The sequence below is a fragment of the Mus pahari genome, chromosome 2 (genome assembly GCF_900095145.1).
Source record: "Mus pahari chromosome 2, PAHARI_EIJ_v1.1, whole genome shotgun sequence".
Lineage (NCBI taxonomy): Eukaryota > Metazoa > Chordata > Mammalia > Rodentia > Muridae > Mus > Mus pahari.
This window is the reverse complement of record NC_034591.1, coordinates 26912589-26935624: the sequence shown is the minus strand read 5'-3', so window position 1 is coordinate 26935624 and position 23036 is coordinate 26912589. Positions and strand designations below refer to the sequence as shown.

The window sequence follows — 23036 nt, the reverse complement described above, 5'->3', positions numbered from 1 at the left end:
ACCAAAACGGCTAAATTTCTCAAGTCCCACATAACCTGTGTTCTGATGTGAATATGAAATCTTCCTACAGGCTTATATGCTGAATGCTTGGTCCAGCTGGGGACAGTTTTGGGGATTCTAGGAGGTAGGACCTCACGGACAGAAGTTTGTCACTGGGAGAAATGCATTCACAGGTTACATCTGGTCCTTCGTTCTCTGCTCTGAGGTGAGCCACCACCAAACACCAGGGCTGAAAGCCCAGAAACAGTGGAGCATGTGGACTGGGACCTCCAAAATGAGCCAGAGTTTTTCTCCTTTTAGTTATCCCAGGAAATCTGGGACAGCATGGGGAAAAATACCTTCAATGTCACTCCAAACACACTTTCCCCATAACACATACAATCTCTGAAACCATTCGAGTCTCTTTCTGCATTGCTGTCTTTCCTTAAAGAGAGTGTGGGCGGTCAGCTTTGGGACTATTAGGTCACATAGGGACTTCCGGTGTTGAAAAAGTACCATCGTGAAGACCACTCCCAATACCTCGTAAAGTCAACGGATGGACCAGCGCGGCCAGACATCTGGTTTCCCCTTTCTCTCTGCGACTTCCTCCGGAAACGGACCAGCGCTTCCGCTCTCTCCCCGAGGCCCAGAGCTTTTGTGCATTGTTTCCCCACTGGCCCTTTTCAATTTTCCCCATCGTTACAGCGTGTAGGAGACTCTTACGATCTTTGGGAAGGTTATGCCGCCCGAACCTGATTTCTGTTGTCTTCACACATTATATGGCCTGTTTATATTGGTCCAAAGAAAGAAGGAATTTGCTTCTTTGGTAGCAGCTAAGCTCAGGAGTATTCTATAACTGATGGATGCAGCGTTGCGTGCCCCCAGCCCCGAGCCTGCGGTGCTCAGCTCATGCCAGAGATGGGTTTTTGTTTTGTTTGGGTTTCCTTACGCTACTCTATCTTTCCGTGAATACTAAGAAAGTGGGGAGAGGAAGATAAACTGAGTTTAAAAAAATAGAAAGATCAACAGCCCTCATGACTAAGAAGAAAATCTCTTCTTATACTGGTTGTGTAACAAGAGATTTTAAAATACCATTATTTGTCTGTGGTGAAGACAGAAATCCAGTGCTGGGCCATTTCTTAGGGTCATTAAGGCATCCAGTTTAGAGATGAAGTAGTTAGTTTTAAGATCCTTGCCATGGTATTTTTCTGGTGGTGGTGTTTTTGTTTTTTGTTTTTTGTTTTTTTTTTTTTTTTTGAGGGGGGGGTGGAAGGCACAGGGAATGCTTTGATGAGAAACTGAAAGTTGTCAATCATTTAAGACCATAGATTGAAAATATAAAACAAACCAGTTTTTTTNTTTAAGACCATAGATTGAAAATATAAAACAAACCATTTTTTTTTTTTTTTTTTTTTTTTTTTTTTTTTTTTTTTTTTTGCCATGCATTATAATGCATGCCTATAATTCTAGACTTAGAAGGCTGAGGCAGTGGGACCAGGAATCGCAAGTCATGTTAATCTATGAAGTCAGATCTCAAGAAAACCACAATGATAATACAAAAAAAAAAAAAATATTTGCATAAAAGAACTCCTTTCCTCACAACGCAATTTAAGTGATTTTAGTCAGCTTAGCACAGGACACCAGGTACCTGTGAATGTTCATTCCCTCAGTGACCCACGTTCCTCACATCCTGGAGGCTGGACTCTCTGAATCACTTGTTATGACTATCTGTGAGCATGGCACATAGGAAAGCAAACTTCACATATTTCTTTAAAAAGAAAAAAAAAATCTCTTGTCTACCTAGCCTTCATTACACCTTCAGTAAAACGACCATATCCTCTTTCTTTCTACTGACGAATCAAGCAAATTCTTTCAAAAATAAAATACTAAAATGAAGCTGTCTAGTTTCCCATGGCACGCATTTAAGATTGTCCAAAGAAGGGCAAAATTTGGTAAGAGAATTTTAAAATTTCCAAAATGGAGGGAAACAAGCCCGCCTCCCTTCCTTCGTGAGGCTGAGACAGTGCAGTGAATAATCTTCATCTGTTTTAGTCTTGCTTTCTCAGTCTTGGAGATCCGAGGATGAAAACGGCTTAAAATAACCCAGTGCTCTAGGCTGGACCTGACTCCTTCTCGGCTTGCTTCTTGCTGCGTGAGACTGGGGGCTTAATGGATTTGTCATCCATCCTCCTCTGACTGATGGGTATTGGGAACTTGACGGTGAGGCTGTGACAGAGGGACAGGGGAAGTGGGGACCCGGGGGCTCCAGCCGGAGGCCCTGCTCTTTAGCTTCATGCCCAGTTCCATAATTGAGCTTTCAAGTGTAATTCTAGCTGCCAATTTACACTTTGCCAGAGTTAGAACTTATTTTTAGTTTCATTTCCATGAAAAGTATGCACTTTGCTCTTGATGGAGAGAGATGTTTTGACAATCCGTGCAGGTTTACCCAGTCAGGGCTTGTTTTAGTTGAAGGTAGAAATGGAAGAGGAAAGAAAGAAAAGAAACATGGACTCCGAGAGACCTCTGTATTTCTTTTATTGCATTCATTATCTAACAACAATAATACTCATTGGCAAGAGATTTATTTACACTAACAAGTTAAGTTTAATCACAGGTAATTTTAGATGGTCAGAAAACAATGGTCCACTGACGGTAGAGTTTGCTTTGAATGCCTCTGAAAACTGAAAAGTAAAGGATGCCACTGGAAACAGCACACAGTAATGAAGCGCCAGAGAACAAATTGGGTGTGGCACTGCTGTTTCTCCCATGCAAATGACCAGACAGCAAAACGTACAAATTAAAACGTTCAGGTCCTGTGCTGTGCATACTTACCAGACTTTAATGCTTTTCTAACCACTTTCCCTTTTAGCAGTATCTAAGGAAAGACGAACACAAATCAAGTCTTACAGTAGAACAGAACTTCATTCCCCTTGTCGTTTTCAGCTGCCTGGTCTTGTCAGTAATCTATAGCAGACTTATAAGTGGTTTCATCAAAACATCATTAAAAAAAATACAAAAGCAGTAGTTATGACATTAAGTAATACTGAGGAGAGCCCACGTATGCACGCTGAGCGCTGCTGGTTATTCACCGATTGAACCTGATGCTGCTGGAAAGAGCTCTCTGACCTGGGCATCACTTCCTGATTTTTTTTTTTTTCTTTTGGTAAAGGCAATTTAGGGTATTTCTGGCCAATTGTTATTTCATGGCTGAGTGCTTCAATCTTTAACAAGAAACTTGTGTGCCTGCATAACCCAGCCGAAGGAAATGAAGCACACAGCTTCCAACAGCATATACTCAGGACCCATTGTGTTATTTTTGGTGGCAACCAAAATACCATTACGAGCGGATGGCTTAGGAAGTACATAGTGGTCGCACGACAGAATATGGCCACCAGAGAGCCAGCAGTCGGTGACAGAAGCATCATGGCTATAGAGGTGGGAGCTGATACACGAGAATACACAGTGCAATTTAGTCAAGAAAACTGCAGGCATCCTGCAGTTGAAAATGCCCCAAGCTGCATAATAGCTTTGGAGTTCTAACTAAAAAATGTGCAATCTTGACATCAAAGCATTAATCAAATATCTGAGGAAAATTTACCTTACTAAAATACAATACTAAAGATCTAGTAAATCAATTTTACCAAAATATATAAACATTTAGAAGCATAAGTGCATTTAGTAGGATACTTACATTAAAAAAAAATCTCTTAAAAATCTATGAGCCATACAATGTATATGCAACATAAAAAGTGGCGGCAATGCCACTATTACAGCCCAGGGTCCTAACTAACATCACTGCAGACCACGGAGAGTATATTTTTGTGCCACGTGCTTAAGGTATATATATGTGTGTGTTGTGTCAGGTGGGGATATATTCACACACACAGCTCTGACACCTACACAAGTGGCATGCACGGAACTGAGAATTTGTGGCTTCTTCTCTTACTGCTTTGCACATCGTCTTGCACAATGCTGGATCCCTAATGGTCTGGGGGTGGGGGTCGGGGGTGGGAAGGGGCAGGGAAACATGGACCTTCTTCTGCCCCCTACTCCGAGGATCCAGACCCAGGTGCTGACAGATGGAAGTTGCAGGTAACCAACATTCCAGGAGGCCGCATGCGTGCGTTTGCGTGAGGAGTCCGTGCTACTCTCCGGAGGGCAGTTTACTAAGCAGACTTTCCCTTTCCCCCTAACCGCTCACTCCAGCTTCTTCGATGTTACCTTCAAGGTATTAATATGTGTTTTCTTTGGTGATATTCCCGCCACCCCCAGTGTTTTGGATCAGGGCTATACTTCACGGGACTTTAACTATTTAAGACAGAAGCAAACAAACCCGGCCTGTATGCTAAGTCTGACTTTCAGGACTGAACGGGGACGAAACAGACTTCCTGTAATGCTGTCTTGAGACTGTCCCTCCCTTTGTCCTTTCACAATGAGAACAGTTTTGGAAGGAAGCAAGTAAGAAAACATGTGAAAATTAGGCCCATCCTTTCTTAATTACTCTTTCATCCAGGTAGCAGTAGGGTGATAGCATTGAAGCAAGTGGCATGAACCCTCCTAATGCCTGTCCCCCAAAGTGAGATATTTCTTATCATCAGCTATGAGGGAAGAGCTTTAGTTACTCAAATGGAATTTGGTAATTCTTAACGATCCCAGTGTATGACAGGGTAATATGCATCCAATGTACAGAAGTTTCTTTTAGAATCATTTGCCCTCCATCATCCAGAATCATCTTAAATACTCTTGTTAAATATTGATGCTCCTCAAAATTTTCTAACCTCTCATGTTTATAAATGATTCAGAATAGCTGTATAAATGCAAGCATTTTCTTCTTATACAATTTTCAGGTACAAATTAATACTATCAAACAAAGATCCTAAAAGAGAATTCTTCATAGTCAGCACAAGCCATAGAGGCCCAGGTGCTAAATCTGACTGGTGGACATTCTTGAAGCTTAGGCCTAAGGTATTTAAGACCTCTGGGTAAACACTATTGGGCATGAACAGTAGCGGGAGCATGCTCTCCTCTGCTACTTTGTTTCCTGAAATAAAGGAACGCATGGTAGGTTGTGCCTCTTGCAAACTGAGTTTGGCATTAGCTTCTTTCATAGTGTGATCATAAACTACTGTGGTATTTAAAAAGTCTACATGAGGTGGGGAGTGGGAAGTCCATTTCAACCCCAGCAGAAGGATGGCAGATGGCTTCAGAAGGACATTGCTGTCACGATAGTAATGACAGGCTTCGATAAGAGTACTAAAGTAGATAGAGCATGGTTTCTGCTCCAACAGTACCCTCCTGATGCTGGGGAGGAGAAAGATGTGATTACATATGGATAAGTCTCCTTAAAGGAGGTGATCTTAACCACAGACATCCAGTGCACAGTTCTTCAGTGGAACCCTGACCCAGAATCTACTCCTACAATGCTGTCTACCTATGGCAGGGCCTCACCATGTACCCTGACTCCCGAACATATCTTGTACCCCAAACACTTTTGGTTTCTGGTGGGGACCCACTAGTCTTCACTAGAGCATAGTTTACAATATGCAGGCAACCCCTTCTGTTCATTTGTTGATAGCTTAAAAACTGTCCAAAATCTTTAAAGTACATGAAGCAACAATTCTCTGTTAAGTTGTATAAACCCTGAAAACCACAGCATTAAAGAAAGAATTGTGCAAGATGTTGGAAACTCAATTATTGTCATGCACCAAAGCCAATAAAGGAGCGAACAAGAAGTCAAAATGCTCACAAGACCTGAAGTCCTTCACTTTGTTTCCACACTGGACTAACCAGTCCGTCTCTTATCCTTTGCCAAACAGTGCAATCAAGAGCCCTTTACAATTTTACTAGTAGCAACGTTAAAAGAATTCATTTTGGTCTAAGATTGCAATAATTTAACTTAAAAATTATAGTGACTGAACTATAAACTAAATGATGTAAGGAATATTAATTTGACCTGTAACTGTCAGATGAATGCTGATTCAAGCATGGAGTGTTAATAAAGTTACAGTAAGAACACTGTATTTAAGAAACACAATATAAGAGGTCATAAGTTACAGGCAGAGGCAGACTTACAGACATTTCCAATATATACATTCGCTTTCAACTATCATCAAAGTGTAAACACAACTGAAAATGATCACCCTTCTGTTTTCACTCTCGGAGATGAACACACAGAAGCTTCCAGTGCAATCCAGCTTTTTTTTTCTCCAAACAAAAGAAAAATGGCTGAAACGTACAATAACAAATATTAGTATTGCCAGCGTTCTGCTTAGTCTTCTGGCATTAGGAAAGAGTTACTGAATGTGCAGTTCAGGAACATGTCTCTTGTTTTCTCAAAATATTAGTAAGTGGCGAAGCATCAAGCATCTGAGATATGGAGGCACCCAGTGCCCTACTCCTCGAGAGAATGGTGAAGCAGGTCTGGTTTGTGCAGAACCTAACAAGACCCCCACGTCACGTTTCAGACTGAAGTGAGTCTGTACCCGAAGGACCAGAACTTAACAGAAGTGCTCAGGCCAGAAACAGAAGCAGGCTCTGGGAGGAAGGACAGGATCGAGTTGCTAGTTCAGATAATGTCAGAATTCATGTTACAAAAATAGTAATGATGATAGAAAGGAAAAGTCGCAATGTTTAAATACAAAGTGAGGCCACACAGGCAGCCGACCTCTATCCTATCATATTCCGGTCCTAACTCTGGAGCCTGATGCAGGCCCTGCATACCTGTGCATGCCGAGGAGATGCGCATAGGCCTTCGGGCAGCACAAGGGCCTGCTGGGGGAAAGGAAGAAAATACCCTGAAGCCCAAGGTTTCATCTGGCCTCCAGCTCTACTCTGAACTCAGTCCATCCGAAAGCAGATGATATCAGGTTAATGCAGTAATGAGAGTTAGATACAGAAGCAAAAAAGAGCAAAACTAAAGGCAAGCAAATAAATAAAAACCCTCAGGGTGCGAAATGTCTCCAGAAGTGTTTCTGTTCTCCTCCCTCAGTCTCCTGCGCTCAACTCAGGTTGGTGAAATACTGGAATCCTTAATACTTGACTTAAGTAACATCAGCTCTTACACTGTGAAAAATCTGTCCTGTGTACTGTTTTAAACAAATCTGGAACTCTCAAGAATATGGAAGAGAATGGCTTAGAAAGTCATTCAAATTGTCTCTAAAATGTAAATGATGACTGTCCTTCACAGGAAAGAATTATGTGTACATAAACACAAGAAAAAAAAAAGTTCTCTGGTTGACTGTTACTCAAATCTTAAATCTCTAACCAGTATCTCTACGTTTAAGTCCTTAAAAGTACAATTGTTAAAACACTAACTGAGCCCATTTGGGAAATTCTGGGTAGAAAATATGTGACAAGTTCACGATTGTGTCACAGGCAGGCTGAAGGCAAGCCAGAATGTCCCAGGAGAAGAAACCTGAAGATGCTGGTTTCCTTAAAAATCAATTTCCTGTTCAGTGTGTTGCGGGGGAAGGAGCTGTGCAGTTTGCCAGTGCCGCTCAAACACTTGGCTGCAGCCCTGGCAAACAACACAGCAGATCCCAACATCCACGGTAGCGCGACACTCTGACGTTTTTTTTCTTCTTTGTTCAACAATACCCGGAGGAAAATGTTGTCCTCCAAGCCTCAAAGTACACCTACATCTGTGTGCTTAAAGGCTTTTCACTTCTAGAATTAATAAATAGCTACTGTTTCCCCCTCGTTCTGATTCCCAGCAAGTGGATAGCACACTTGTTTCCTCTTACTCTCAGTTGGCAATTGTGTGCTGGTCACCCACATCCCCACAACAGAACTGATTTGCTCTACAGTCAGAATTGAGGGGCGCTCCCCCATCTCAAGGCAGGCATCATCTCTACACCCACAGCCAGAAGCTACTGCCTCAGTTTCAGGGGCTCCCACTGAGAATTCTGGGTACTCCACTCACCGCCCCAGAGTGAGTCCTACTCTCATTGGCTGGGTCAGGCTAGTCCTCCAAGTGGCACAGCACACTTAACACAACATTGGATGTTGGTAAGTAGAAGATAAAAATGATAATTCTGGTTTGTCAGTAAACCAAAGGTGGTGGCGAAGGGTTAGTTTAGGAGGTTAAAATCAAGAGTGCATTCAACACACAGTTCTTTAACCGCCTACAGTGGTGTTATCCCATCAGTTTCTTCTTCACCCTCAGCAGGAGAGTGGGGGCAGGAAGGGGCAGGGCTTCTCTCAAACTTCCCCAACTACTGGAAGAGGCGAGGCCTCAGTGCTCAAGGCTGATCAGCTGTGGAAGTCATCTTTTCCGACTTCTTAGACTTCCTCTGCATTTGCTCTTGTTCCTTCCTCCTCAGCTTCTCTCTTTGTTTTTCCATTTTCTCCTGGGCCTTGCGAGCCTTCTCGAGAGACATCTTCATTTCCTTCAGTTTTTTTTTAACCAGTGCCCGGTCCTGGGATGATGTCATTCCAAGAGCCTACAGAGGAAACACATGTACAAAAGGACTCTGAAAAACTGCTGACCTCTTTGTTTATGATGAGGAAACCATCGCACTATGTTTAATCTCATGACCTTAGTTAAATGTAGAAGGAGGAGGTCAAGGCTGAGGAAAAGCAGACCACAGGTGCTAAATTCTGTATGCACTGAGGATCTGGGCTTTGTTCTCTGAAGTTCTTTGCAAAATACACTCCAGAAGTCATGAAGAATATGCTTTCCAAATTGGTGACTAAGGAGGGAATAAAGAGAAAGAACACAATCCTGCTTCTCCAACCTTCTAAAGTATTGCTAAACTCATCGATACCTTCAAAGGGTCACTGAGAACACCTGCTGCTACAAAAGGCTCCAAGACGGGTGGGCAGAACGAAAATGGCTTCCCTTCTGCCAGTGTAGTTATTTACAATGAACCAACAATATCTTTGGGGCCAGGATGCCCATGTCCGCATCTCTCTGCCATTGTGTCCCCAAAGGCAGACCTATAAAGGAAGTCTGACTACAGTGACCAGGTGGCTGGATGGGCTTGCACTTCAGCAACAGGGGAGACTGTTGTGAACTTCAAATGTCTCCTGACCTTCAGCATCCACAGTGGGATGCATCCATCTCTCTAACAGGGACAGTTGTCAATGGGCCTTCATATTCACAGCTATTGATTGATTGCTAACCTTTTCAAAGACCGTCGAGAGATACTCATCTATCCATCAGCCGAGCAGTGGGGAGGGGTGTGCAGAGCTGGCTGTACCCTCCTCTTGCCCTTTCTCGGTAGAGTTGGGTACCACCACATTCTCTAAGAGAGAAGGGCCAGAGGAGCGGACATGAAGGTACAGTGGAGGTGACAGGGCGGATGGCTTGGTGTACTGGGGAAGAAAGCTGGGGATGTTGTTTTAGCTTTCAAGTAGTGGGCAGGAGAGGGTGGGGCACAGAGGAGAAATGAAGAAAGGAAGATTCATACTGGACATTATTAAGACTGAACAGGGGCTGGAGAGATGGCTCAGCGGTTAAGAGCACTGACTGCTCTTCTGAAGGTCCTGAGTTCAAATCCCAGCAACCACATGGTGGCTCACAACCACCCATAATAAGATCTGATGCTTCTTCTGGGGTGTCTGAGACAGCTACAGTGTACTTACATATATATAACAAATAAATCTTAAAAAAAAAAAAAAGACTGAACAGTACAATGGGCAGTGAATGATTTTGATAAAGGAGTCATGTACTGCCAGGTGAAGTAAAGGAAAAGGCCTCTAACTCTCTTAGTCAGCAGCCTATTTCTAGTCAAAACCTGTGATGGGCTTCTTGAAGCTTTTCTTCTTCCTACTGAAAATTATTCAGTATCTTTTCTGGTAAGTACTGACGAAAACTACCACATGGCTGTGCAGATCACTCTGAGCTAATGAAACCAGGTCAGGTGCGACAAGTATATGCATAGCTAGTAACTAACACAGACCAAGAATTCTTTACCTTCAGTTTATTTCCATCCAGCTGCAGGAGCTGCTCGCCACTGATATTCTGGGCACTGAATTCAGGTACATACTGGTCCAGATTGAGGCTCATTAACCAGTGTGAAACCTGCTGCACACTCCATTCATGAACGGCCCGATTCTGACTCTGAGTGTGTTTGGGAGACTGTCCGTCATCAAGGATCTGAGACAGGAATGTATGCAGCGTTGTTAAATGACTCAAAAAGTATGGCTCATATTATGCTAGTATAGGAATTTCTCAAGTTACAAGAGCTGTATTTACTTGTAAATCATACATGATAATAGTTCTACTTATGTTAGAAGAAACATGTCTATTACCTATCTGATTCTGGTAGATAGAAAACTAAAAATATCCCATAAACAAAGTGCCATTAAAGGTGTAGGAAGTTAAAAATCGAAAAAGTACACACTGACATGGATGATTTTATAATAAGTAAGCCTGAAGATATAATCAGATGTAGAAAATAATTATTTCATCGTTCTCCGCATGTGATATATCACTTAAATTTATCCTGTTAGAAGACAGTAAAGTTATATAAAAACACTTTAAAAATATCAATGTCTCCTTTATTCTACAGGAGAGTCTCAAAGCCCTCAATCCTTCGTGGGGAAACTTCACAGCTACTGTTTTATCTGAGCAGAAAGCACACCTCTGTGGAAGGTATGGTGCCCACACCCATAGTTCCTTTAAGACATGAGGGAACTGAGGATCAGAAAGCTCACACGATCTCTCTTAGACAACACAATATAAGCAATAAGAGCTTAACAAGATGCTCATTGCAAATTCCAGGCTCTGTCCTTTATTTGCATAAAGGGGAATGACAGCCCCCAGAGCCACTGAGCTGAGAGAAGATGAAGCAGTAGCAGGTCTCAGAGGAAAGACAGTTTATCTGGTGAGTCACGTGAAGAACAAGCAGAGTGTGAGCTGAGAAGAGGTGGTGGATACGGGGGAAAAATGGACCATGTCTGGTAATGGCTATGGGAGGTAAGTAAGGGACTCTGGAGGTGGGGCTTAGGGACTCTGGAGGTGGGGCTTAGGGACTCTGGAGGTGTGGCATAGAGCCTCTTGATCCAGGTACATCTTTTAAATCAAATGTAAACAATTGCAGGGTATTTCCCCTCCACTCCAGAGTAAAGTGTTCTTTAGTATTGGATTCATAGTCATTTTGTAAGGAGAGAAAAGCAGGTTCGAATGAGACAAGGCACCACACACAACCCACAGATAGCTCACCTCGTCATCTATCATATCCAGGCTCTGGGTGAGTAGCAACAAAAGAACCGAGAAGAAGAATGTTACGGAAACGGGACACACAACACCCACATTACAAGCTTTATAACATCAGAATCAAGCCCAGCTAGGAAAACATGACCAGAAACACTTAAAGGGGAAAAAAGCTTATTGCATATAACTCATGTTAAAAAGAAATAAGAACAATTATTTCATATGTAAGAACAAATTCTAATTACATTATTTCCTGCCCCTGACTCCCACCTATTTATAGAACTAAGCCAATCCCAACATAGTTTTCTGCTTATCTCCTGCATACATACTTCCTGGTAATTCTTAGCAATGCTAATCTTTACTCTAGCATCGGAATATATGGTTCTTACTCTATTTCCTTCCCAGAACCATTCCTATGATAGTAATGATTCAGCAGGGGGCATATGGTAGTCAAAAGACCCTCAGAGTCTGGGGGGGGGAGATAGGGGTAACTCTGGGAAAGGACAGAAGAATAGATAATTCACAATCTGGTCTTGCTCTCCAGCACCCAGACTCTAACATTTATGTTTACATGTAGAATGGGATGCCCAAGAAGCTTCAATGGGCTCAGAAAGTATACTTTTCTTTAATGTTGAGGGCAAGGGGAATGGAATCATGGGGATTTTGTGTTAAACACAAAACCTCAGTGTTGATGCCTTCTATGTTAACTCTACCCTCAAACATCTTCCCACAGTGGGATATGGAGGAAATGAGCCACATAAGAACTAAGCTCTGCCATGGTGCCACTACAGTACCTCATCTGAGGACAGTACCAAGGACTGGGAGAGCCCTGGCGTTTTTGGTTCTGCTCCTAAGCCACTCAGGTCTGCTGAGCTGGTACTGCTGGGGCTGAAGTCATCATTGAAAGTGAAATTCTGTAAAAAAAGAATACAACCATGTTAAATGAACACAGAGTGAACTAGAAGCAGGTGTGCTCCTAAGTCCTCAAATGTTTCATGCTAATCAACTGTCTTTAGAAGAGCTCAAGTGTGCTTTGGGGACAACCTTCTGTTGTCCCCCAAAAATCCTGAGCACCTTCTCCATCTGATACAAGGATATGTGGGATACAGAAATAAATGATTCTTGAGTTTCTCTCCAAGGATACAGAATTCATTACCCTCTGCCAGTGCTCAGAGTAGTGATATTAATAAGCCCATCTGCTTTGACCCTAATTGTGACAAGAAACGGTGTGAGTAGGAATACAAGATGGTGTGGAGAGGCTGCATTATCAGGAACAGATGGTAATTTCTATCAAGAAGGTAGCTGGAGTGCCCCTGGGAAAGATGGTGTGTGGCTGGCTGTGATAAATACTGTGAGAAGTGACAGGTCCCCTCCTGGATGTAGCCTTCAGAGTGATGAGTTCTGGAGGAGGGCATGGACTGACAACATAGCACTAGTTACTTGTTGGTATCTATCTCTCTCATGGCGCCAGCCCACAGCCAAAGAGACTGCAGTATGAAACAGAACCACAAGGCTGCACAGCCTCTTGGGTTTAGTCTAGTGGGATGTGGGAAAAAGTGAATTTTCCTGGAATTACTTTAACATGCTCAGCAGATGTTAAAACAACTTGACAACGGCCACAGAGCCTTACTTGAGAAAATGTTTTATAATGAACCTCTCTTTAATGTGAGATAATGTTAGGATCACTCAAGCAAACCTTAAGTCTCAGAATAGCACTAAAGGGCCCCAAAGGGTCACTTATTACCAAAACTTCTTTTGCTACTTGTAGAGTGGCTGGATTCCCAGAAACTCTAAGCAACTGCCCAACACCACCTTGTTTCATACAACACTTCTCCAGGAACCAAACCATTAGTTCCATTAGATGCTATTGTGTTGGGCTTAGTTGATTGTTGATGAGAATAAACACCATCCCAGAGACTGGGGAATTTAGTACCAAACGAACTTCAAGATTTGATAAATCTTACAAAAAGGAGCATAGCTGGTAGAACATTCAGCAGCAAGGCACAGCACACAACACTTCACCCTTTGGTATTATCACTGGAGATTCAATCCTCCAGACTCTAGGTCAAATCTCTTCGAGCTGCTGACCTCAAGGGAAGAATTCAGTTTAAGTAAGATTAACCTCATGTTTCTGTTTGGGGAAAAAGAGTGAACACAGGAAAGAAAAGACCAAATTCCGCGAAAGTTAGCCACCACGTGTGTCAGTACAGGGTTAGACCAGGCTTGCGTTGTCATGCTGGAAATATCCATTGCACACTTTGGAAAGCCTCACAGCCACGTATATACATGTAGTGTGATTCTGCTAGCGTTAAAAAGAATTAGGACAGGCGATCTGTATGGACATTGGATACAAGTAAGTAAGGTGCTATGATGTCAGTGGCCTGGCTTTTTCTGCTTGCTTCACTTGAATATATGGGACACAGTCAGTCACAAATTTATCTGTTTTCCAGTAAATCTTGGAAAGCACAGTGAAATTGTCTCATAATGCAATTTAAAGAAGAATACTTAGTAAATATCTTCCCGCCCTCTTTCACATCCAAATGTCTCTTTCCCAGCATGGCTTAACTGTCAAACAGATTAAATCGCAGTAGGTAAAATGACAGGTAAATCGAGGAGAAAAGCACACACTAGAACAGAACAGTATTAAAGAGGGTGCTGGTTAGGTGGGGCTTTTTTTCCCCTGTAAAGGAAACCTCATGCATGCCTAGGACAATGTTAGCACATTGGTTCATCAGATCCAGGGTGCACACACAAGTTCAGAAGGCTTTCCAAAAACTGAAGAGAAAGGACTGGGGGGCTTTCTTGTCGGCTTTTACAGTCCACTGTTGTCTACCTTGAACCCTGTTTTATCTGAAATTTGAGTCTCAGGAGAAGGCTGAAGGGGACTTGGAGCTGAAGGCAGGTTCCTGAAGGAATAGGACCCTTTCCGGCTTTCATTAAACCATGAGAAAGGCATGCAAGGAGAGCGGGTGGAGGCCGGAGCTGCAGAGTTTGGTCTGGCTTTCCAGGTTTCCAACTTGCTTCTGAAGATTCTGTGATGTGAAAAGAATCGACATGTTAGACAAATAAACAGCAAAAGACACTGAACCCAGTTCTAGCAAGACCCTCGATATAAGTACAACTCTCTGAGAAACTGTTCTACCACAGTGGTAAAAAGGTATTGCTCTGGGCAATAGCGTTAACCTTAATATTTAACATTTTTCTGCATTTAAATGGAATTTATGATAATTCATGGATTTAAACTGATATTTCAATGGTAAACTTTATTAAATATATCTTTATAAGCATACATGGATATATTAAAATAGGGATGGCACACCCTTTTGGAGATCCCTCTTAGGACAGCAACCACATTAGCTCATAGCATTCTTTATACCTATCCCTGCATTCATGCACCCAGGATCTATGGCTGAAAGATTCAACTGATTTGGAAATTTCAGAGCAGGTGTAATGTTAAGCAGAAAATGAGGCTTGCTGGTTTCTCATCATAGTCTTAGTGTCTATTCACAAGAGGAGTGTAGGGTCTGAAATCATCATGGGAAGCTGGGGTTCTACCACCTCCTAAGGGTGTGGTCGTAGGCTTCACGGCCCCTTTTGTCTTAATCTGTACAAATAAATGTGTTGATGTATCTCATATATGACTGTAACGAATTAAATAGATTAACATTTCTTAAGGAGCCACAAAAGCTATTGAAGTATAAATATTCAGGTATAGAAATACTTAAAAGATTCAAAAGCAGCTGAGAGATACCATTTTTCTTATTTAAACTTAACGTAGTTACTTTCATAATTGTGTTTCTCTGCTGTTCAAGTGAAAATACGTGTCTGGGAGCTTAAGAAGAAACTGCTCATGTGCGAGGCCGGCCTCAGCATGTCTAAATGATTCTGGAGGAGGGGCAGTTACTTGGTAGCTGTTAATATCAGACAACGGGAATCCCTGCACTGAAAAGTGCCTTGATGCCATACACATAGATAGTTCCTAGTCCTCATGTATACTGAATTCCAGTCGCCTTACACTTCATTTCAAGTACAATTTGAAGTAAAGTTTAAAGGGATATAAGCAGCATCAAGTCTAAGACTTGTGGCTTGTATCCAAATAGTGCTACAAGAACCAAGTGTAGCAGCAATTCTCATGCAAGTACCCTGCACAGTAAGGCACAGATATAGAGTGCAAGAGGATACAAGAACAGCTAACAAGAACAGAGACATTTGTGAAATTCTGCTAAAACGGACACGGGGGGGGGGGATGGGTGAATAAAAGTGATGGTCACATAAAGGAATCTAGAAGATGGGATCACTTTAGTGTGTTTAAAAAATGTGTGTTGGGGGGGGCAGTAGAATATCTTCAAGGATAATAGAAATCAGTAGGTCACCCTTAAACTTCATCTTCCAGTTTAAACTAAACAGAAAATTTTGTACTCTTAATCTATTTATTAGCACAGGCCAGGAGGGTAAGATAACTAAGCCTATACTTGTTGAGGCCTTGGGCTCTGGAGGGGGTACATTTTATTCTTTACCCATGGACCAAATAAAGCTGGTTACAGGCTTCTGGTACAGCAGTTAGATTCACCACAACTATTGGCTGCTCAGAACTAGGAGGCAAGAAGGGGAGCTGACCTGGAATCTATATTTTAACATGTTGTCATGATTACGCCAAATGAAAATGTAGCCCAAGTCACCACAGCACATTTGTGACCGTGTGTGGAAAATTCTTCCCTTGCTGCACACACTTCCGTTTCCTCTCATGAGTTCTGACAATCAGGAACCTCAGTGTTATCACACTGGCAGTCTATCCTGAGGTGAAGGATTCTGGGAACATGAATCTGATGGCAATAAAGCAAAGGAACAGCTTTCTTCTTTGCTCCCCCTGGGAGAGGGGAAGGAAATCTTAAGTCCTTAAGGTAAACACCACCAGTTGGAATGTGAACAAATGCTAATAAATACTTCTAGGCGGGAGATAAGATTAGAGACTCCAGCTTGATCCAGGGATTGACTCTAGGAGCTTCATCCTGCTGCCTCTTCTCATGCCCCATTTAAATGTGACCCATGCCATCTGGAGAGATAAATCTCTTTGGGGCTCTCACGATTTATCCAGTGATAACTTCTATGGCTTATCTTTAACTTAGCCCCCACATTCCAGTATGAACGTCCATAATAGTCTGTTTAGAAAAACAAACATATCTTTTCTGCAGTCCCACATCTAAGGAGAAGTTGGTCCCTTCAGGCTGGACAATGCTGAGTCAAGGGAACTATAGCACTAGGGTAGATTAGCCACTGCCTGAGAGCTTAAGAGGAAGCTGTGTAACTGGGGGCAGCATGACATCTTCATCCTACGATTAAACCAACTGTTTGTAGCAATGGCCAGAGACCACCACCGTAACATTAGGACAATGAAGGCAGGGAATGGGAATGCTGCTGGTCACCAGCTTCACTGAAGAGAGACCCCAGGAGTCCAAGCCCTAGGGCAAGCCAGTTGAGCCCATCCTCAATGCCGGACGCACATGTCCACAGACATTATCAGTCTTGACTATTTTCCTGGCTGAGAGCATTTTATGAGAGTTTTAATTAGCTGTGCTCTTTTGATTTTTTTTTTTTTCAACTGTTGGTGAACAAGATTCCGGAAGCCCAGCCTGTGACAGAGACTGTCTTTCTGCAAAGCTCCTGGGAAGTGGAGGAAAGAGTTGGCAGGAAGCCCACATCCTGGTGGTAACCACTGTCCCACAGTTACAAACCAGCAGATTCTGGCCGTGCCCTGCTGTGCCTGTCTTCTAGCTCCATTATTTATTACCTATAACTTTAAAAATCCATGACTGTGTAACTAACCCCTGTGTGCAACCTTTATTCTCAGAGAAAAGAACTTGCTTCCATTTGCTTGGACCTAGAGTAATCGAATATTCATTAAGATACCCAATACTCTATTACTTTAAAATTATAGACTCAACAGCCCAGGAGACATGTGTTCATAAACAAACACCAATTTCTTCCTGGGTAAATTGAAGAAGCAGACAGAGCTCGGGAGCTGGGGTTCTATTCTGAGTGCCTCTTTATCATCTGTCTAACTTTGCAGAGAATGTTTGCAACAATACAATATCCTTCCTTCCCGTGCATTTCACTCCTCCCCTTCTTTCTTCCCTCCTTCTTTCCCTTCCTCTTTCTCTTATTTCTTCTTCTCTTTTACACATCAAGATTAATAGAATGAATTTTTAGTGGATTTGAATATAACCTCCAGAGGGTTCCAGGAGCCAGGTGTTTTGCACTATGTTCACCTTTGATTGATACACCAAAGTCATTATTAAAAAAAAAAAAAAATCGAAACATCCGAAGTCCCTGCCAAAGCCTGCCCTTCTGTGCTTTACTGCTAGGAACCAGAGAAAACACCTGCCATCACACTTAATTTTTGTAAGTCAAAGATGTCATCGGATTAACCCTTTCCTGGTAGTCAAATGGTTTATTCCTAATGACTCTATAGTGCAATTAACTCACATACTTATTCTCTGAAATCTATTTATCCTGGGGCTAGCACCCTGATTTTTATTTTTTCTGTTAAATACCTTACAGTGATATTTTGTTGTTTTCATTCTGCAAATAAGGTATATGAAGTACACAGAGTCTAGTCAGATATCATAAAAAATATCATTTGCAGTTCACAAATTGCCAGTCAGAAAGAGTATAAAGGACCACAGAATTATGTAGATTGTGACTGAAGAACAACAGCTGCGACCAAAGGATTATGTGCAGACTCCCGCTTATCTAAGCTGGAGGGAGGAATTTTGCAAAGGTCTAATATCCACTGAAGACATTGAGGATGTGAGGCCAGCTCCATCCACAGTACATTTAGAGATCCTGGTGGCTAGCATTAGAAACACGTGCCCCTCTGATTCTCAGGCTCAATCGCCCTGGATAATCTGCTGCCAGATCCAGAGCTCTGGTTGGAATTTCTGGTCAACAGCCAAGAGTCCATTTCGCCTCACACTAGACTCCCAGGAGATAACCAAGCTATTCCCTTTCCCCTGCAGGGGTTTCAGTTGAAAATTGAAAAAAGATCCTATAGATCCATACTCTTAAAAACAGATGTTAATTTCAGGATAATAAATCTACTGCTTAGGTATTTAATAAAGGTGTGCTATTATAAATCTGACCAAAATGTACCACTTAACATTTATTTTCATTAATTCTGGTGTTTGGATTAAACTCATGGTGTTGGGCACAGCAATCACACACACCACATCTGAGATACACCCTTGAAAACTTAAACTCATCTTAATGGTCTAAACCTCTTTTTACTTTTTCCTTCCTTCCTTCCTTCCTTCCTTCCTTCCTTCCTTCCTTCCTTCCTTCCTTCCNTCCTTCCTTCCGTCCTCCCTCCTTCCCTCCCTTCCTATGATGTATGTTAATGCTCATATATGTGTGCATGTGTGTGTTGAGGCCAAGGGTTGACACTATCAGGTATCTTTCTCTTCTAACCTCGCCTTCTCTTTCCTGAAGCAGGGTCTCTCACTGAATGTGGAACTCACTGTTATAGAGGCTGGCTTGCCAGGGAGCCCCAAAGATTCACCTGTGTCTGTTCCTCCAGTGCACTGCCAAGCCTGGGTTTTACATGGGTGTCGGAACCTAAACATAGGTTCCCATGCATGTTTGGCAAGTGCGTTCTGATGGAGCCATCTCTCTAGCCTACTCCTCTGAGATGTGTGTTTTTATATAGGTCCACCAAACTGATGAGAGTAGTGAGATGCTCAGAGTCCTCCTTGCGTTATAAATTTAACATAGGATTTTATTTTTAAGGAAAGTTTTTCTTTGTTTTGAAGCAGAGTATTAAGTACCCCTAGCTGGCCTTGTACACTTGCTGTATAGTCAAAAGAATGATTTGGAATTTATGATCCTCCTGCCTCCACCTCCCGAGATCTGCGATTACAGTCTTGGGCCACTGGACTTACTTTGGGATCTGGGGTGAAACTCAGGAAGCACTCTATATCCCCAGACAGACTTTTTTGTGGGGTGTTCTGATTATTAAGCTGGCATATACAGCCAACAGAGAGCTCTTGGAAGGTATGTCAGTCGGCTCTACCAGAGCCAAGCTGGTCCTCAGAGGCAGCACAGAGGTGACTGCTCTTATGCAGGCAGGGTGGGCAGAAACGGAGGAGTGAGATCGTTCTGGGCAGCCATTCTTTCACAAGCCTGGCTAGGACATACAACACCAATGTCTGCTTCCTCTGAGACAAACGGCATGATCTGTGGTCAGTAATGACCTGCTGGATAGGAAAGTTAAGAATTAAGAAGGAGGCAGATTTCGATCACAATAATGGGAAATCTCCAAGCTGCTTTTCATTTATTTTCAAGCACTGGCTTCCCATTGCTAGATTAAAAACAAACGAACAGAAGCCAAGTATGTAAGTGATGAAGGTACACAGGCTGCTTATAACCATGGCAACGTTAAAGATGAGCCAATGGCAGGGGCTTTCAACTGACCACAAAGCTAAGAGAGACTTTAAAGGTGACAAAACCCACAGTTACCTACCAGCCCCTTCTGACTCTCACCTACGGAAGCTAAAGGGAAACTGACCCCATGCCTTGCTCTCTCCATGCAGAAGCTCCTTTTCCTCCTTTCAGAATGACCAAGCAGGAAAGGGGCAACCGCTGCGCAGCTCAGCTCAACTGTGCCATCAGATGGGCCCTGCTGTGTGGACTAGAGCTCAGAACAGAGGCTGTGGGTTCATTCTCTCTCCAGGGTTCTGTCTCTTCTGCCAGCCACTGCTGACATCTCGAGCTTTCTTGCCTTTCACTTTTTTCTGACTTCAATAAGTCTGTCACTGAGATTGCCTAATGTATATTCTTATTTTATCAACATAACCCTAAGAGACCCTAAGAGGGAATTCTGTACCTCCCAGTGGCTCTCTCTCTGGGACCAGCCCAAGCACCAATGAAGCATTTTCCTATATAAACTCATGTGTCCACTGCAACACCTGTTCTGCTAATGAGTGTGTATCTACTCAGCTCAGATGGCTGTCAAGCTGGCCTCTGCCTTACCCAGCAGCAGGGAAAGCAGCCCTCCCGGGCACCTGTCATAGGATCTAATCTCAAACTCACTGGCATGGCATGTTATCCAAAGGCTTTGAGAGAATATTATCTTTGAAGGGTTGCCACCAGCGAAATCTATTGAACTACTTGATTTCCATGCTATCACGATTGTCATCCTTGGATGGATAAGCCTACCAGCATAATACACAAAGAATGCTTTAATTCCCTTCAAGCAAACTTTCTCTAAATATAGGAAATGACGAAAATAGCAATGTGTATTTGTTAAATGTGACCCTTCTCAGACTTCCCAAAAGTCTGTAGACCATTATATGAGGAATATGTGTGTGGCTCCATTTTTCAGACAAGAAAACTGAGGCAGAGATAGGTTAAGGCAGAACTGAGTTTTGAACCTAGATTCTGAACTTTGGCTTATGCCCTTTGTTTTCATTAAGAGGCTAAGATGATACTTACTATGAAGGTGATGCAGTTAGGTACCAAACACGTACACCTTTTGCTTCATTGTACTTTCCCATGCACTTTACTTCTAAATTAAATTATGTTGCAAAACACATTTCTGAGTGTAAAAAAAGTACTTTGAAAGAGTGAGCTATACATAAATAATGCATAGACACTATAGGCCAACATGATAATGGTTTCGAATCTAAGGAATATTCATTTTAGGCTCCTACAGATTGCATCATATGACAGACACATATGTGGGTAGCATGTCTAAATTAACAGTTTCTAGAAGCCACATGAAAAGATACAGGTACGACTAATTTTAAGTGTATCTACAACTCTGAATAAGAAATAAAGTGTTTTAATATACAATTAATATTACAAAAACTAGAATATGTATAATTCCCTTTTCATATTAAGCCTTTGAAGGAGGTGTGCATTTTCAGCTATGGCCCATCTCACTGTAGAGCAGTGCGGTATGCATAGTCACCAGGGCAGTCATACTAAATGGAGCACACAGAGGCAGATCCTGAGTGAGATGCCATGCCCTCACTTACTGGAAGTGAAGAGGATTTATTTAAGGCAAAGTCAGGACTCCTACCTTGGATTGCATCTCAGTCTTCTGCTCACTGTTCATTCTTTATGGTAAATGCAAGTTCACTTCTAAAGAAGACAGCTGTCTCCTTCCTTTGTCACTTACCCAGCATAACATCTTCTACACTTTCCTGACACACACACACACACACACACACACACACACACACACACTGTTGTCCACTGAATCTAAACTAGGACTTCTTAACACTGTTCAAAGTAGGTTCCTTAATAACCACTACCCAGTCTTCACCTCTCTACAATCCAGGATGAGCTAAGGCTGAGCCCATGGCTCAGGTGTGTACCTCTCCGGTTAGCTGGCTCCGGTAGGTACTGTGCTTGTTGTTTCCTGTGGTGCTTGTGCAAGTCAGGGTGTTTACTATGCACACTAAATCATATCTCCTCCCTGGGATTATTCATTACGATCATTATCCTCATCTGTTTTCTCTGTGTGTCTCCTGCCGCTTGTGTCTCTGAGTGATTATGTCCTCACAAGAGAAACACCGCAGAGTAAACCCTGTGGGGAAGAAAAAGTGACACCCAAGACTAAATGTAGTGAAAGTCTTCTCCTCCGGAGTCTAAGAGCTACAGGTTAGAACGGACTGACGACTTCCACAGATCATAACAACCCAATGGGGACCTGGCAGAAAGCCTGCGAGAGAAGGTGACTAGCTCACTCTGAGATCCTTCCGAGAAGGCTCCTGAGGTAGTCCATGCCCCACTCTTCTCTGTGGTTGACCCAGGATCCTCCCTGCAGCTGACAATGTGTGTGACCCCTACTTGTGGGCACCTATAGGACCAGCTACATGAAGTCCCTAGAGGGGGTAGTTCTGCTCTTCTGGGAATATGTCTTATCAGCTTGTGGGTCCATTATCAGCCCATATAGGCGAATAGGAGTTGATTTGATTAGTGATACCTAATTACTCTGACAGCTCAAAATTGTTTTTCTGAAGCAGGAAAGTTCTCACTTCTGTTTTTCTATTTCAATTATATAATCTTGTTTTTATCCCACCAAAATTCTACTGTAATTATCAATAATTATAAAATTACAATTATAATTGAAAACTATTATCTGGTGTTAGTACATGTATAATTATTTGTGTTCAATGAACCAGTGGGAATCAAGAATTAACATTTTACAAAGACAAAGCTGGAGACAGCTGAGCTAGCAACTGGGTATGGGTCAAAAACAGCCTAAACAGTGGGTAACAGGGGCACTGGTGACACCACCTCCAGCTCACTGTGACTTTTCCTTATAGCACAGCCAGCACCCACCAACACCATTGACGCATGCTTGATTTCCACTTTTAACTCAGTCAAACATGCTCTCTTCTGCAAGCTTCTGTGGTTACGTTTCTCTTGGGTTGAGCCTCGAAGCCGAGAGAGGAGGATACTGTTCTGCTGCTGAAATATCAAAGGAGGGAGGGCAGCCCCCCTCACAAGCAGAACCACTCACTGGGGCTTTGCTCAGCTGCTGCTCTCTTGGAAGTGGCTTTGTTATTTTCTATTTTTTTATTTTTGGAGTACGGTCAATAGTGCTTAGTTTTAAGGTATAAAACAGATACTATTTAAAAAAAAATATCGTAAAAGCTTTTACAACTTTACAGACTCAGAGTTGCATTGCTTCTGAGTTGATCAGTCTCACATGTACTTAATGTTTCTTGAGATTCCCTCAAAATATGGAGGTATACACAACAGAACTGAAAACCAGACTAGCAAAACTAATTAAATCTTGAATTCTTTCTCCATTTTCCAACCCACCAAGGACAGGGGCATATGATGAAACAGTAGTGGACAACCTATCGAGGGGACAAGGGATCCCCAAGAGATT

General features: G+C 42.5%; 1 protein-coding gene across 12 annotated transcripts in view; it reads right to left on the bottom strand.

Annotated features, from left to right (window-relative positions):
- Nucleotides 1-3123: 3123 nt before the first annotated feature.
- The window catches only part of Ppp1r9a (protein phosphatase 1 regulatory subunit 9A), a 265351-nt gene continuing 245438 nt past the window's right edge, over nt 3124-23036 (bottom strand). For 7 of the 12 annotated variants that reach the window (XM_029534515.1, XM_029534538.1, XM_029534522.1 and 4 more), the window contains 5 exons: nt 13971-14169; nt 11932-12051; nt 11147-11170; nt 9896-10078; nt 3124-8420 (listed from right to left, as the gene is read on the bottom strand). In XM_029534515.1, coding sequence (XP_029390375.1) covers nt 8220-8420; nt 9896-10078; nt 11147-11170; nt 11932-12051; nt 13971-14169 — 727 coding nt within the window. In that variant the 3' untranslated portion in view covers nt 3124-8219. The remainder of the gene's footprint in view (nt 8421-9895; nt 10079-11146; nt 11171-11931; nt 12052-13970; nt 14170-23036) is intronic. The other 5 variants (XM_029534541.1, XM_029534533.1, XM_021190961.2 and 2 more) reach the window with 3 other exon arrangements.